At 38.6% G+C, this 17661-nt stretch overlaps 4 protein-coding genes and 1 pseudogene across 4 annotated transcripts; 2 read left to right on the top strand and 3 right to left on the bottom strand.

Moving 5' to 3' along the window:
* On the bottom strand, positions 903-2342 carry LOC18591098 (protein LURP-one-related 10). The gene is made up of 3 exons (XM_007017031.2): positions 1802-2342; positions 1457-1684; positions 903-1277 (listed from the first exon to the last, which is right to left on the bottom strand). The coding sequence occupies exons 1-3, from the start codon at positions 2096-2098 to the stop codon at positions 1134-1136; spliced, it is 669 nt and encodes a 222-aa protein (XP_007017093.2). The 5' UTR covers positions 2099-2342; the 3' UTR covers positions 903-1133.
* Positions 3229-5324, top strand: LOC18591099 (annotated as a pseudogene).
* Positions 5501-6897, top strand: LOC18591100. The gene is made up of 4 exons (XM_007017034.2): positions 5501-5874; positions 6058-6140; positions 6339-6561; positions 6678-6897. Exons 1-4 carry the CDS (start codon positions 5805-5807, stop codon positions 6803-6805), a joined length of 504 nt encoding a protein of 167 aa, XP_007017096.1. The 5' UTR covers positions 5501-5804; the 3' UTR covers positions 6806-6897.
* Positions 9936-11802, bottom strand: LOC18591101 (pathogenesis-related genes transcriptional activator PTI6). The gene has a single exon (XM_007017035.2). It carries the CDS (start codon positions 11300-11302, stop codon positions 10487-10489), a length of 816 nt encoding a protein of 271 aa, XP_007017097.1. The 5' UTR covers positions 11303-11802; the 3' UTR covers positions 9936-10486.
* LOC18591103 (ubiquitin-conjugating enzyme E2-17 kDa) lies at positions 14400-17304 on the bottom strand. The gene is made up of 5 exons (XM_018127623.1): positions 17093-17304; positions 16901-16998; positions 16476-16603; positions 15433-15537; positions 14400-14858 (listed from the first exon to the last, which is right to left on the bottom strand). Exons 2-5 carry the CDS (start codon positions 16968-16970, stop codon positions 14715-14717), a joined length of 447 nt encoding a protein of 148 aa, XP_017983112.1. The 5' UTR covers positions 16971-16998; positions 17093-17304; the 3' UTR covers positions 14400-14714.

The following is a 17661-nucleotide window of genomic DNA, read 5'->3' on the forward strand; positions in this document are numbered from 1 at the left end:
ATTTAAATATAATATTTTTATTTTATAATTTAATATTATATATTAGATATTAATTTTAATTAATTTTTTAAATTTAAAATTATTTATAAATTATATAATTAATAACTTAAACTTTTTATTATAATAAGATTTATTTTTTCTCTATTTGCATTTTTCATTTTTTAATTTATATTTTCACTTAATAATTTAAAAAACAATTATTTTTTAAAATATTAATATTTTATTTATTATTAAAATATATTATAATTAAATATAAAAATATTAATAATTTTTAATTTAAAATTTAAAATCTTTAATTTTATACTTTTAAGTTTGTAATTTTTAAAAACAAATAAAGACATTTTAATCTAAAATGTTTGGATTTTGTTTCTATGATTGTGGAATAGTTAATACCATGAAGATGGTAATATTAACTATTTTAAATTTTTACCAAATTTTGAGGAAAAGTTATTCTTTTTGGAATGGCTATTCCTTCCTCGAAAAGCCAATCAAAGGAGGAGAGAAAATTTGATAAGGAATAGAGGGGGAATGGCTCAACCAAACATGACGTTAATGGGATTCGTGGGGATTGTGGGATCCATGCAACATAATGACAACTGCGACTTTCATGGTGGGAAATGTCCATCTCATGCTTATCTTTATGTTGATCAATTATGAAGAATTTAACTTTCTAATTTTTTCAAACATGCATCTTCCTTTCTGGTCCGCTTAACGCTGAAGCTATCTGCCCAGTTTGTATGTACGAAGAATGCATCATTTTATATATAAATTTGAGCAAGTTAGGCCTTTCTTTTTAATTTGAAATGATTGATCAATAGTTAGGTTAAACGTATTTAGCCGTACTTTACCCAGCTATGGCCAGATGAAAAGAGAAACTATACATAGGAACTGAGCACACAAACAAACAGTGAAGCAGCCAGTAGGCATCTTGATTAATAATATGTTTATTGCAGTGAAAAGCCAAAATTAAGGTAATTACCCGACAGCAAATACTCCTAATTAGAGAACAAACCAAAGCATCAACGACGCAGTAACGCTTCCCTTATTCTAACACACTGACACAGTTATAGCTTCTAGTTTTAGTACATAAAGATTGCTGAATTAAATTATGATGTCTGCATCTGAAATTCCCATCACTCCGAATCGCTTTCTTTGTTAATCCCGTCAAGGATCGCGATGAGCGCCACAATGAAGGCATAATCCACGTTGGGATACACCGTGACCATAAACTTGTCCTTTCCGAGCAACACGCCTTCAACGCTGTGCTTTTTGTGCATCTGCACACACACATGGAAAGAGAGAGAATCAACACTTGCACTTAAACCTTTTCCGATATTAGGTGTGTATGCATGTACGTGTGTGTTAGTATATGAGAATGAAATCCAAGGACATAGTATATACAGTGTGTAATTAGAGAAAAGTAAGCTCCGATGGTGGATCAGATTCAGGGTCTTACTTGAGCCAGGATTGTGTTAGAGTCTCCAGAATATACGACGCAGGATCTTTCCAGCCAACTACCTTCCACCCTGAAATCACAAACATCCTCTTTTTGGTTGTTTGCCAAGAACACATACAATTTGGTCTTGAGTTGGATCAGTGATGATCGCTTAACAGTGAAGATGACATCTTTTTCTTCAGTGCTTTCTCCCCTGAAAATTTGCCATCTATCATGAACAGTCATTATCTGAGAACAAAGGCAGATATGGTTGAAATTAACACATGGACAACTTAAGCATTGATTAAGTGAAGAGTATATTTCTTAATTTTTGAAGAAATTAATTAAAATATGCAACAACAAAACCTTGGGTCGAAGAGTGCAGATGGGATTTCCGGCAGCATCAAGTAAGAGTCGGCGGTCGTGGATGCTTAAAAATTTGCCTTTGATTTTGAACATGATATTTCCATTCATGTCCGTGACAGCGAAATTGCCCTCCGTAATGGTCAAAACCTTTCTGACGATAGCTAGATCAACAGGTTGAGGGCAGCAGTACTGAGGGCCAATCACCGAACCAGGATTAGCATAAGCCAAGCCCGAGGGTGGGTAAGGGTAAGGGTAAGCGCTTGGTGCTTCTGCTGGCGGAGGTGGTCCTTGTTCCATGGCCCAACTAACCTTTTGATGCTCCGCCTGAGTATCAGAGTATGGGCTTCTTTTCTGACTCCGAGGCTCCCTATATAGTCGTCAAGGTCTATCCAAGGTTATCTCCCCAACAAAAAGAAAAACGCAAGGGAACAACGAATCTCTCACTCTATAACGCTTCCAATAATGTGTCCAAATTAAGAAACGAAAAATTGCTCTGCAGTAGACGTCGATGATGGGAATCCAAAGACTTTGGCAGGACTTTGCTTGTTCTCGACCTTTGTGAAGGAAAGTAGTGCGCCATGGGTCCAACGCACCATGCATGGACTTGATACGTGGATTGGGACTTGGGACAAATATCTATGCCCGATGTAAAAGAGATAAGCCAATATTTGCACAGACTTGTGGGTTTGGGTTGATAAAACCAAACAAGAATGCGTCGAGATCAAATAGGACCGAGAAGGGATCAACCCCTATCTCGATGAAACTTAAATTTGGCTGCCATTTCTGCGTCATTTCATCTTTCTTTAGCACACAAATCATCTGTCCATGGAAAACACAAATTTTCTCTTAAATTTGGCCTAGTGTCTTCTTTTTTTTTATTCGTTGCTCTATTTGCTCTTCTAATCGCGATGGATGGAAAATTATGTGATAAACATTAAGTTTATTAAGGTTCTGTTAGGAACGTCCTTAATAGTCATCCTTTTTTAATCAATTAAAACTAATTTAATTTGTAGAATGTTCACGTGGAACACCCTTAACTCTCGATGATCTTTTAGTTGAGGTGGAAGTTTAAGGCTAAAGTAGCCGACCTCTTCAGTTAAGGTACAAATAGGAGAGGAGCCCGATCCTCGATTCGCCCACCCGAAGAGGCTTTTATTTTACTTTATACATGTGGCACATGCCTTCAGTAATTTGCGCCATGAAACGGGAGCTGAGGGCTTGCAGGTCGTAACTTGTAATTGTTATTCCTATACATAGAGAACATAATATGGAGTAGTGGCACTTTGAATTTAAGCCCATGTGCGCTTGTGTGTGTGAGACAAAACAGGATCTGATCCAATTGCCATGAATTAAGTTGGGTTGAGCTACATTGGTCGAAGCAAGATTATACAATACTAATAGAACGGTAGTTGAACTAGTCGCAAGAGGTGACGCTAGTTGCAAGCAGAGAAGCAACTTAAAAGCGGTCAACCTAGCAAGATCTGCAAGGGCGAGTTAAGAAAGTGAGAGAGCTATCGATCGAGAGATGGGCGACACAAAGAAAAAGTTGCATTTCGTTATGGTGCATGGCTTCGGCCATCGAGCCTGGTGCTGGTACAAAATCAGGAGTCCACTGGAAGCATCAGACTACAAGGTTACCTGTCTTGACCTTAAAGCTTCGGCTATCGATCCATCCGACCCCAACACCATCTTTACTTTCCAAGAGTATAATTAACCGCTTGTTGACCTCTTGTCCAACTTACCGGAGAATGAAAAGGTTAGCCACTAATCATTGAAAATTATAGAAGGATTTGCTCATTCTTTTGTAGAGGGTAGAGCTAGCTGTTTACTTAAATATATAGCTTAATTTGGCAGGTGATATTGGTTGGACACAGTGCGGGAGGTCTGAGCTTAATGTATGCTATACACAGGCTTGCTAATAAAATTCATATGGCCATTTATGTTGCTGCTCATATGCTCAGGCATGGGTTTGTCAGCGACCAAGATTATAAAGATGTAAGATTCACTCTCTCAACTTCTTTTGTGCAATTCATCTGTGATCAATGATTAGTAGTTACTTATTCTAGAGCAAAACCTTTTTGTGACTATTGGATTTTAGACAACTGATAGTATCACTACTTTTATTTTTTGTTCAACCTGAAATTAAATTACTAATTATATAATATTCATTTGGTAGCAGTCAAAGCATCTCCTCGGTAAGCTGGATGCGATGCACCACATTGCATCAGCATCTAGACTCTAAAGTCTAGATCAGCATATTGATTTGTAAAAGTAGTGTTCTGGCATGTACCGTCTCTGTCCTTTATCCTTTCTGTTTTTCATTGTTGTGTTGTGGTGTTTCTTTGTGTTCGCTAAATGATGAACCAGAAACAAAAAATAGGAGAATTGCACTGCCATCCTTGCTTGGTTTTTTGAATGAGTCAATATTGCTAATGTAACATATATGTATATATATATATATATATATATATATATATATACTATATATGCTNTATATATATATATATATATATATATATATATATATATATACATATATGCTGTCCAGAGATTAGATTAATTACCTGTAGCTAGGATGGCAGTATAATCAATTAACATAACATTCTTGCTTGCTGCTTTCTATGCGTGTTCCCGCCCCGCCCCATTGTCATCCCTAATTACCTTCTAAAAATCCTCATGATCCATGGTCATCTGTGTACATGACTAACCTAAAGGTAGTATATATGTTGGGCAAATGAGAGTAGGCAGATCCTGATTTATCCAAGTATGGCGATATAAATCAGACAGTATACGGACTAGAAGCTGATCAACCCCCAACCAGCACCATAATCAAAGAGCAGTTTCAACGCAAAATTCTTTATCATTTGAGCTCTAAGGAGGTGAGCACTGAGTACTAAAACTTCCTAGCTAGCTAGCACAGGATTTATAATTAATTAAGTTCATAACACAAACGCACAAATTAATTATGCACTAGAACCAGTACTAGCTTGTATAATTCAGGGGGCCTTTAATTTGCACTGATCCATCATCAGGACTCCACTTTGGCCGCGATGCTGCTGCGACCAGGACCTTTGAGACCATTCCGAGGTGTTCACTTCACCGAGGGCCCTGAATCCGGCGCTGACAGTGTGCCGCGAGTCTTTATCAAGACAATGCATGATTGAGTTATAATGCAACACCAACAAGAGGCAAGGATCAGAATGTGGCCGCCGTCTCAAGTGTTTGTTGTGGAGAGTGACCACAGCCCCTTTTTCTCAACGCCCTCTCATCTCTTTGCCTTTCTACTTGAAGCTGTGACTTCCATTAACTCTGCTACTTAAATCAAAGGATTCCTCTGGTGTTGGTGTATTAATTTACCTTCTTGTTAATTAAGCTACTCAAGAATTAAACAACTAGTTCAAAAAATCAAAGGATTTGTTTTTCCTTGCCTGAGAAATTAAGGCTAATCTATAACATATACACCACTAAAATCGAGTGAAGCAAGTACAAAATTGAGGCCTAATTGGAGGCCAGATTAGTCAAAAATCGGAGTTTATGATAAGAAAAATTATGAAGAAAAGTGATAAACAAGTTTTTATCAAAATCTTTAAATATATATATATATATATATATTCATTTTAGTAATTCTGACTTAAGTCAGACGAAGTAGTGTCTGGCTATATATCTTATGAACCAAATGAATACAAGAAAAACCCAACAAAGTTGTACCTCTTAATTCTCGACATGTTAATCCAAAAACTGATGGTTTCATTTTGTAAGTTACGTATATGTAGTTGCTGTTTATTGATTTTCTATTTCCTCGTTCTCATCACAAGATTATTCATATGCTTCAGCATATGCTCAACATAAAATTGTATTCCTAATACCTACTATGTGTGCCTCTATTTTCTTTTGTCCAAAATCGGAACCTATCACTCCTATTAATTTACACCCCGCTCGAGGTGTACGAGGGCGTTAACCATTCTCTCACCTTTCACAAAATTTCTGCTAGGAAATTAAAGAGATGGAATACCGCAGGAGTTTGTGGTTATTAACGGGGATTCTTCTTCTGCTTCGCCATGCTGCAGCTCAGAGTATGTTGTTCATCCCTTCCTTATCTTTAATCTAAACCAAAAGCAACAATAAATATATAGTGTCTCATTTGTGTACTTATAAGTGATTGTTTCGTGTATTTCAATTCGCAATTCATGAATGCTAATTAATTAGGTATTGTATATGTCTAACGGATGTATCTATGTTGGTGGGACTGGTTGCAGACAAGACAGACATACCAAAACATGTGAATTTGAGTCCAATTTGGGGTTGGATAAGTGCCGCGGAATGCTTGCTTAAATACCAGGTAATTAGTTCTTACCTAGTTGTTTGCTTTAATTTGTAAACTTTTTTTTCTTTCCCATGGTATAATTAACATGAAGGATTAAGATAAAAACAGTGCTTGTAGATTTTAGTTTTTGTTTTTCTGGTTTGATGAAAATGCTTGTAGATTTGGTCTGTTATATATAGTACATGACTGCAATTTGCACTTTTGGGTGCACAGCAAACTAGTGGATGCAAAGGGAAACAGGTACTAACGCTAACCGGAGTGATCAATGTGGACGTAAGTGAATTCAATGACTATTGCAAGACCAACGGGTGCCGTGGTAGGACCGAGGATGTGCTTGACTGTATTCATTCAGTAAAACGAGACTTCCGGTTTACTAACAAGGCCGGCGTTATGTTTGTCCGTAACGCCATCACAGAAGGGTGTACAAACCTTGCAGGTAAACTTGATTTCTCGAATCTCAATCTTATAATTAGCTGCTGCACTGCTGCTTGAAATATCTAATTGCTATAACTAGTATAATACTTGTAACTTTGGCTATCCATTCATTGACAGATATAGACACGACCGTTTACCCAAGTAGCAGTGCAACAAAGTTGTACTCATCCAGCCGGATTTTATTTCTATCAATGGTGGCGTTCATGATTCTCCTCGCGAGCATGAACATCTCTGATCATGCATGATTCATGCATCCCCCTACGCCTACTGGAGATGTTAATAACAAGATGACATCGCTTCAACAAAATAAATGCTCATACTTTATATAATATCTATATCATTGCTCTTATATATATATAAAGTCAAATGAGTGCTGCTGCTAAACAAACAGATGGATGGAATCCTTATGAAATCTATGTACCAAAATTATACAGCTACATCTACTTTGAATGCAATCTATGTCACTCCAATCATCTGCTAAGAAGGACTATTTTAATTAAAGAAGTATCTTTTAATTCCAGATAATTGTTACTTGAAATAAATTCAATAGTAATTTGGTATTTAACTAATCTGCGTGCTGAGACTGGCATTTAGCCATAGATGATCAGAAAGGTAAATTAAACAAAAATATCAGACATTGAAAACAAAAGGCACAAAATAAAACACGAGAGAAACTTTTAACATTCATATTGAGCATTTAAATGTTATACTTACTAGGGGAAAAGGAAGCAAGGAAAAGTAAAGTATACCCCTTGAAAAATGCGTAGTAAAGCCGAAACGGATGCAGAGATTGGAGTTTTTCCTAACCTTTCTGCCAATATTGATGCAAGAGGTAGCCTGCCATCATTTCTAAGAAATCTAAATGTGGCCCTTATCAGAACATGGAATCTGAAACACTACCTGGCCCGAGAAATTTACCAGCCCAACGTAAACGTTGAATCAGAGATACAATCTGTTTTTTGTAGACTAGGGCCACTCCAACTTCAGCTGCGACAACAGACCGTCAACTGGCCACACACAGTTCCTTTCTCGGCCAAACTTTGGCTATATGCAAGTGTATATTTGAAAAATAGAAAAAGTTAATTCAAAGTCATTGCTCAGTGAGACACAAGGGATGCAATCGTCTGGAAATTGGAAAATTATGTATTTTCTTTTTCTTGATAATTTCAACAAAATAACCTTGGTCCATGGACTGGTCAAGTCAAACTTAAAACCCTGCTCCCATTCCTTTTCCATCCACCAACTTTTTAGCTTTAAATGGATTTTTTGAACCTTGGTTCATTAAAGTTAACGTTGAAATTTAGACTCTGAGTTGCCTGCACATGTGGAAATTTGTCAAGAAAAGTAAGAGGAAGATACAAGTATAGTATTGGTCATTGTAACTAGTGATTAAGATAGCCAACTCAATTTTCAAATTTCTATTGGATACGACAGCAATTAACAAATTTGATTTTTCACCCTGGATTGTGGGTTTATTTATTTGATTGAATCTTTTTGTTATTATATATATATATATATATGTATATATATATATATATGTATGTATAAAGAAGAAGGAGAAATTTGACAAATTAATGGAACTCCTGTTGTCCTGAAAATTTGCTTCTTCTTAGGTGTTGTTGAATTTTTTAAAGGAAAATAATGGAAGCTGAAGTTTGGTCAACTTAGGACAGTCGAATGATTTTCAGATAAGGGGACAAATTACGGAGAAACAGGATTGGCCAGCCTTATTCTACCACGTCTCTCTGAAACTATTTATCTCCTGGTTTTTGGACAAACAACAGAGCTTACTTTCTGCATACAAGGATAGATAGTTTTTACTCTTCACATGTATTTGCTCCAAGTTGAGACCTGCCTAGCCTAGTCTAGCCTAGCCGGTGCCTTGCCTTGTATTAACATATGAAGAGTGGTTGGGGATACCAAAGTCAATGGAAAATTTGGAGAGAAATTAATTAAGCTCAGCTTGGGAGGTTTTGGAGATATCGCAGATGTTGGTACGTACAGTTAGAAACAGTAGGAGAAGATGATTGGATGAAGATTGGTCATGTGTCAGCATTTCCCAATACTAAAATCTAATGGAATGGGGATATTCACGAGGAGAAAGGTTTGATTAATAAATTAATGGGTTGGATAGTGGGAGGCGGCTGTGGTTATATTTTGTATAGCTAGTGCCGGTGGTGATGGGCAGATTTTCGCTTTTGAAACTTTCGTATCTGTTTGGTCACCAACCTTGGGGCCACTGGGGATCTCAATTCAGTCTTCACCATTGATTGTTTAACAACTTGATCATGGTTAACCCATTGTTCCAAATTTCTTTGACGATAGCAAAACAAGACCCCGCATTTTAACCTGCAAACGGGCAAACACTCACTTTTCTTTTGCAGCCGCCGGTGAACAGCTTCGTTGCATTTGTATTTTCCATTGTCAATTCCAATCCCATCATCAAATTGTGCATAAAGGGTGAGTGAATCTGAACCATCGCGGTGGGTCCTTCATTATTGTGAACCACCAGCAGTGAGCCTTGGGTTCTGCCCACCCACTCCCCCCCCCCCCCCCNCCCCCCCCCCCCCCCCCCCCCCCCCCCCAAAGAATCTATCTTCTGCTGCCTTGCCATGTGGTTCGTTAGCCTAGTGTTTCTATCTAAGAAAGATGTATCCGCCGTAAAGTTTGGCTTAAACAGTCTGATGCCCAGCTAAGTAAAGTTGTACTGCTATGTTTTACCGATGCTCAAAAGATCTGGGGTTGATGCTCCATGCGTCTATATTTTAGTAACACAAGAATATATATATTTCCAAGAGTACACATAGGGAAGTTTGGAAACATACAACTATCAACTATTGAGAATCAAACCAGGTCAACCCATGCATGTATATAGCCATTTCAAGTTATATCCAAATCAGGGCAACCTCTCCACATTTTCAAACTGAAATCTGTTTCATCAGAACATATCATCCATCGAATAAAAACAAGTTAAAAAGCATTAATTATTCAAAAATAAATTAATAATTAGAAATCAGTCGAGAGCTTATCTCTCCAATCATCATTAGAAATTAGCATTTGTGAAGAGAAGGGATATCGGAAAAAAGAAAAAGGAAAGCAAGTAGAAATAGCGTGGAGCCCAAAATGTCCGACAGAGGCGAAGCTCATGGCATGGGGCATAGACGTGGTGTGGGAGCCTCTTAAGCCAAGCCATAGAGGGAGGGTGAGGGTGGCTACTTTTCTAACACATGTCCAACGTTTGAATTTTCCAACAAGGCGTCGTCCACTGCAAAAAATGTCTCTGTCGCTGTCGCTTTGCAGGTATATAGTAACAGTAACTGTTATGGTAGGCAATTGGGCCAATGGCGAGCAGAAGAAGAAGAAGAAGAAGATTCATTCAACTAAGAAACCACCAGAAACACCATTATCATTGCTTTTCAACGCTTGGCGTGACATCCAAGCAACTCTTTAACATCTCCAATCATCGCAATCACCATTGGTTAGAATTTTCAACGTAACACTAGAAACGGATTGGATACCGGCTACTAGTATTTTTATACTAAGGATGCAATAAACATGATGTGAATACCCAGACAAAATAAAAAAAAACGTTTCAGATTTTAACACGAGACAAAATCGCCGTATATTTTGCCAAAATCGGCTAAACTCGCTCTAATTACACTCCATCGTTTGAACATCTAATCCACCAAAACAACAAGGGGGCAGTTTTAGGAAATCCCATGCTAAAGGGCGGACCAATCACACTCCGCCACATAACCAACACCTGGCACCACGGCCATACACGTACAACAAAATTTTCTCCACCGACCAAGATACGAATACGTCTACGAACAAGATACTCTTTTTCTTTTGCCAAAAAATTACTTCTCCTTTAATAATAGTAATAATAGTATAATTACTATTATTATTAGTATGAGAAAATGCTGCTAATCTCCGACCAAGAAATCGTCAACGTTGAAGTCGGAGAATTCATCTTCCTGGGCAAAAAAGCTATCCGACAAGGAGAGATCCGTGGAGTAGGAGGGAACATCAATCTGGAAGCCAAAAGCGTCGACGTTGACGTACCCCAAGCCGTCAAAGAGCGTCAATTCTTCGCACCGGATAACCGACGTGGGAGAAGAGAGAGATGAACACGGCGAGGAGTCTAAGCTGTCGCCTTGTCTTTGGTCAACGGCGGCATCCTTTTCCGTCGAAACGGGGTTAGGAAAGTTGGTGACGGCGTTAGGACCCTTAAGCAAGAGGGCAGCTTTATCGTAGACGATAGCAGCTTCCTCAGGGGTATCAAAAGTGCCAAGCCAGACCCGTTTGCGCTGGGTGGGGTCTCGGATCTCGGCAGCCCAGCGTCCCCAGGGCCTCTGCCGGACTCCTCTGAACTTTTTACGGCGAGTGACGTCAGATTGCGGGGATGGTCTTTCTCTTTTCGTGCTTGGTTGTTGCTTGACTAATGACTTACTAGTAGTACTAGTAGAGGCTGATGACGATGGGGATAGTGGTTGAAAGTTGATCTCTTTGACGTGCCTTTTCACTCTCCTTACGGTGTTTAAGCGTCTTCTAGTTGGCGTTGGTTGGTCATGTTCTTCGTCACTAGAAGAATCGGTGGCATCTGCGTCGGTAAGGATGATTCTGAGAAGCTTTTGAGGGACATTTCTGGTTGGTTGTGGAGGAGCTTTGTTGGTGGTGATGACATGCTCTGTGAATTTGACCAGGTCGGAGAAGGAGTACTGAGTCTGCGGGCTCATCATGGGGTGGCGTCTCAACTATTTAAGGGCAAGGCTGCAGCAAGCTAAGTGATCAATTGGTGTGGATCGGAACAGTAACATAGATCCCAATTCCCAAACTTAAGCTTGATGAAGAGTGAAGAGCATCGTATGGGATTACATGGATGGAAATAAGAGAAATTCTACATAGAGCTGCCTGCCCCTGCCCCTGCCCCTGGTTCTAGACTCTAGAGTGGAGAGTAAAAGATACCACTAGCTAAGACAGAAGGCGTATGCTCTGCTTTTTGTTTATATAGTAGAGTACAAGTAGTAGAAATATATTGGACACAACTAAACCACAGCAGCGGGGTGAGCGGAAGGGCAGGGAGCTGGGGTTTTGGCGGGAATAAGACATACGCAACCACTTAGCTACTGGATAGTTGGGATGGCTGAGAAAAATTGAAGACAGAAAATAATTACGTTGATATCTTTTTCTTGTTAATAATTTAAAGTAGAGGACAAGAGAGGCTAAGGAAAGAGCGAGGAAACGAGAAGAAGAAATGGGGGTATATATAGTGCACGTTGACGTTGGAGTGAGGGTGAATAAATTTGTTTACTCCTTCTCGTGGGGGTGTGGGTCGTTGTCGGAAACACTGAGTCCAGCTGCCTCACTCTGTTGACGTGTCAAAACTCTCCTTTTCCGAGCAGTAATTAATTAATCAATTAATTAGTTAATAATTTAAGTAAAACTAGTACTCGTACTAGGACTACTGGCTACTGCTGATCTCTAAAGCGTCTTCTCTTATGTGATTGTATGGAAGCCGAAGCTTGTAAACAATGATGCAGATAGACAACGGGCGTTGGATTGTATGGAAGCCAAAAGTAGTTACTACAACTTGTTCCTTTGTTTGAATTGCTAGTTTTACTTTTACAGTAAGCTGAGTTAAAAACTAGTTGAAACCAAACTCCATATGCCATATTGTTTGAAGGAATTGCTCATGGATCTTAATTTGTCCTTCTCTTTGTAGTTCCCACTTCCCAAGTTTGTTGGTGGTCGCCAGTGGTCCGTTGAGTGGTCAAACTTGAAACACCACAACCACAAGCTTGATGTTAGATTTTCAAAGCAGCGGGAAATGTGGTTCAATCAATTGACTTTTCTAACACAAGAAGCACTCCGTCCATCTATGCTTTGCTCTTTGAATCATGTCTCAAAAAAGCCACCTAAGCTTGGGACTGACTGGTTTTTTGGACAATCTCGTCCACGTGGTTTGGGATGTGTGGTACATTACGCCATCGCCTCCTGCATCCCACAACTCGCCTGCTTCGACTCCAGATTGCCTGATTAGTAATGGCCGTTTCAACTCTCAGGCTCAGGACAGCATTGCACTGGGGGCTCGAGCTCATCATTGAATACAACCCACCTCTTTTGGCTGCAGCGGAATGATTGCCATCTCTGTAATCATCAAATTGTCAGATTCATTAATTAGGAGTACATAATTTTGGACTTGAATTGCTTATAAAGAAACAAGCACTACTCTCCCAGTCAGTGGTAAAATTATGGGTCAGATGAGATTCCAAAAAGCATAGATAGAGAAAATGGAAACATTAATCAAACAATCTATACATATTTAGCTTTTAGCTGCCTCAGAGTTGAAAGAGTCCAACCTTTTTAGTTTTAGAAAAAACAGGATTATGACAAAAATTGCTTTTTAGTACACAACTACAGATTCCCTGCATGCAGAATAACAGCCCCTCCTCCTTGTCATGTTTCTGTTGCTGAGGACCTTCTCTAATACTCTAATCTGGTTCTCATTAGAATGCTTTAAAAAGAAGAATCTCAGCAGAAAACAACATACCCATACATACATATAATAAACACACATGTGTCTGTCTGTATATTAAGTTTCCAAATTGAAACAAAATACATTTTATAATTAATGGGCAAATATGTGCAATGTTAACCAATAATTACTTATGTATCTTTACATTATATACTATAACAAAGCAAAGAATCCTGCTTAAATACAATACAAGTATTAAAATGTTGAAAAAGGTGTAGTGGTAGGTGGTTTTTGTCTTGAAGAAGAAGCAAAGTTAAACGAGTAGCAATGAGTCAGCATGTGAAGTATCATGCAATGGAGCGGCACAGGTGACCCCCTTTTTGCGTGTCAACCAAGCGATTGATTTCCCATAGGCTTAACCTTTTCTCATTAATGGGGCTCCTCGGACGGTGTGGTCGATCATTATATCTTGACTATGCATTTCAGGAATTGATTAATGTATAAAGATTCACTCTCTTACTCTTAGGGTATAATAATGCCTTCCTTTTCAACCTAAATCAGTAAGATCGAAACCAGGGTGCAGGGCAGAGGCATGCATAAAACGCCATTACTATGTTAAAAGCATCGTTATCCCTCCCTTTCAAGCCAGAGCAATTGAAGGCTTTTCCTTCTCAATGATGTATCAGAGTTTCAACATCAGCGATGCCATGTTTTCCATGATTTATGTTGACTGCCCTGACAATGATCCTTGCATGGTATTGCACTGTACTGAGCTGATCAATTTTAAGCTTGAAAGGGAGTAAACCCGTGCTTGCAACAGCAACGCCTCCAGAACTGTCGAGACACTCATACAATTGAAGAGTTAAGTGACCAGATGTCGGTTTCAGTTTTTAACCATAGGGCCCAGGGCCAGGCCACCCATCCCTTTCCAGCAATACGCTTGGAAACCTCATTGCCAAATCAGCTGAAAGCTTCTGCTGTTTCAATAATTCTTGTGGTTTCAACATCTCCGACGCCATGTTTTTCATGCTCCATTATCCTCATTGCTAAATAGCGAAACTTCCCATTTTGGTTCAACCATCTTCGACGCGTTCTCGCTGCTCTTCAGCATTTTGAACCTCAAGATTCACAATCGTACCAGATTAGGTAAGTCCAGACTCTCACTCCGAGCTTACAAGCAGCAGAGCTTCCCAAGGGAGCAAAGAGGGAGGGGAAATTGATTCAATAGTTGATTCTTTCTTTTTGTTGGCAGAACACCATCAAAATTTTATATTCTATAATTATAAATTTTGAACAAATTATACTGAACCCGTTGAATGAATTTGATAATCCGACCACTTCCAGGACCACCTAACTCAACGTCAAAAGAAGACTACTGGCTAGAGCATTATTTCAGTCATACCACATAATTAAGTACTTAAAATGAGATTGGTCAGCAGACCATTCACTTCAACAACAACACAGCAACATTACATTACAGTTTCCCCTCTAATGTCTTTGAATAAATATTCACAAAATGATGATAAATTCCTTTAGCAACGTTTTTGATTCCCCAACAAAAAACCATAGTGAGACATCATTTTAACATAGTTTTTCCCCCACCAAAATGAACCTACAACCAGAATTCCCTTTTTTTTGGGGGGGGGGGCGGGCCATTGGCGGGGGATTTATCACCTTCAACCCATTGCGTACTTTTGAGTCCAGCTGCGAGCAGTTGCCTCATACTTGGCCCTGTCAGACTTGTACATATGAGCAATTTCAGGAACCAGTGGATCATCTGGGTTTGGGTCCGTTAACAGGGAACAAATAGATAACAGCACCTACAGCACATAATAGAGTTGATAAGAGAGAAGCACTACAACCTACTTTCTACCAAACATTTTAAAGGCTTAGATTAGAGGGCTACATCAGTGTATAAAACCACATCAAATAATAAAAGCCAGCACTACGATTGTATTTATGTGCTGAAGTTTCACTGTCATTACCCCAGCTTTATCAGCACATAAGCATACTGAGATATTACCCCCAACAACCAAGAGATGATCGACACATCTGCACTTCGATCCCAATCTAAGAAACTCATGAACCATGCATAGAATTACACCACCAACCAAAAAATACAAGCTGTGTAGAAAAGTTGAAATTATGGATTATAAAGGACAAAGCAGTCTAGCGTCTGTCATTTGCAACAGTTCCAACAAAGGATGATTATAAAGATTTTGGATTGAAATGTGTCAAGCAAGTACATTGCAACCCTACTTAGCTCAAATAAAAAGCTAGTCATCCTGTACAGACTAATAATGATTAAATCTGCTGGATCTTCAATTTCATGAAAAACTAATAGCTGATCAATGAAAAACAACGACGAAGGAGAGGCAAACAACTAAAACAAACCTTGGAAATGGTTAGTGCAGGGCTCCATTGTTCTTTAAGAATATCCAAGCATATGCTTCCATTGCTATTAATGTTTGGGTGGAACACCTTAGTCCTAAATGCAACCTGAAACACATAAAAAGATATAATCAAGCTAACTTCACATCTCTAATGACAAGGAACACAATATTTCTCAAGTCTTAATTACAATTTGGTAACAATTGCAACTTAAAAAATAAAAGTTAAAATAAATACATACATAAATGTTTGAATGTGTGTTTGTCTATGCACAGTGTCTATGTTTGCAATTTACAGGCCTCCTTCTTCACCATAAACTTAAGACAATCTTCTTCCTCCCACATCTCATCCAGTTTATTCCCTCCCCACCCAACAATAACAGTGCTTTTCTAATCTAGCAGGGAAACCACAACCCAAAGAATTCTATATCCCCAAAAAGGTGTCGCTAATTGCTATAAGGTCTGTGGTGAAGAGAGCTACTGAGAAAAGTTGCAATCAACATGCATGTCCACATCAATCCTACTAGAGCAGAGCACTACATAAAGAGATGAATGCTATACCATGTCATTCTTGTTAATTTATTCATTATTAAACTAGAAAATATTTGACGCTCGTGATCATATTTGCCATTCCCACCATTCAATAACATATGAGACAGTTTATGTAGCCATAATCAACGTGTACTATTGCACTAGATTTCACAACTATCCCAACTTATATTTTCACTTATATAGAGATAGAAAATTAGTTTGGGACATCCCAAAATGGGAAAAAATTAAAATTGTTTATGACCTGGAGGTAGTAACATACTACTTGAAGTCATGAGTTGGTTTCTAAAGCAACTCCAGCTAAAATCAAGTCAGAGATCTAGCTAAGAGTGGCTCACTAAAGAAGGTTCTTGCGTCGCGTAATTCCTCTCTCTCTCTCTCTTACTAGGTTTTGAGGATGAGGTTATCATGAGGCTTCCAAAGTTTTGGCATAGATGTAAGGCAAGGAAGATATACATTACAATAGATAAGAGGTTGCAGTACCCAGAGGAAAAGTACCTTAGGGGGCTTAAATGGGTAATCAGGTGGGAAATGAATGGAGACTAGAAAGACTCCTCCAGCGTATGGGCTATCAGCAGGCCCCATAATTGTTGCTTGCCAATGAAACATGTCTTCAGCTACAGGGCCTACATTGAATGAAAATGAAGAGTGAAAAGCAGTTATCTTTGAGAAAAAGATTGGGAAATAACAAAATCAGTCAAAATAAAATCTTTCGGGGCTGGGTTGCATAGAGGCCAAATCTTAATGCAAGTCAACACAAAAATAATTTAGCCAAAGAGTTGGAAGGCAGTGGAAGGAAGAAAGGAAAGAATAAAACTTGGAAGAAATTAAGTATACATATAAAAAAAAAGGAACATCCTTCTGTAAATCAAAAACAAAACCAGAAACAGAAAAACAAAACGAAAGAAAGAAGAGGTAGAAACCAGCACTGCAGGAGGTTGGAGGGTCCTTCTGTAAATCCTTGAGCTCTTTGAGGATCCTCTTCGAAGCCATCAAATTCAGGAATCGAACAATCAATCACCTGATTCACCATCGGAACGTCACTTAATTATTAGTATTATCTAAAACAAAAAACAAAAAAAGGGAAATAATCCGAGAGAAGAGAAACAGCTTACCAATCACCCAAATCTGAAGAAAAGCTGAAAATTTTACAAGAGCAGCCAATTGATGAGAAGGCAGAAAAAGGGTAATCGAAGGCCAATGAGGGAGCAGAGCAGCAGAAATGGAGAAAAAGGATGGGTTCAGGGTTGCTTGCTTCTAGAATTTTCTGTCATTCAATATTTTTGCGTAAGATTAACGTCCCTGCGGTGCCTTTTCATTTCTTTTAGTATTATTTTAATGACTTGAAAACAAGCAGGTCTATGTCCATCCACTCTTCCTTGGTCCCTTTTCCTTGATTTTGCACTCTTATCCTTTATCTTTTGCGTTCTTTCCAATTTGCCTCGTTTTGCTTTCCATTTTATAGATTCTTTCCCCCTCCTTTTATCACCACTCTCAGTCTCAGTCCGCCACCTTAACCATTACCATCACCATTTCCATTTTCCATTTATAATTTCAACTTCTTCTTTTGCTCAATTCCCTCCACATTGGCATTGCACCCAAATTTTTAACACTTTCTTTCTGGCCTTCAATTGCAATATAACATGTTGAAGTGCCTTGTCTTGTTCCTGTCACTTTGAAGAAT

This window comes from Theobroma cacao, chromosome 9 (genome assembly GCF_000208745.1).
Source record: "Theobroma cacao cultivar B97-61/B2 chromosome 9, Criollo_cocoa_genome_V2, whole genome shotgun sequence".
Classification (NCBI taxonomy): domain Eukaryota; kingdom Viridiplantae; phylum Streptophyta; class Magnoliopsida; order Malvales; family Malvaceae; genus Theobroma; species Theobroma cacao.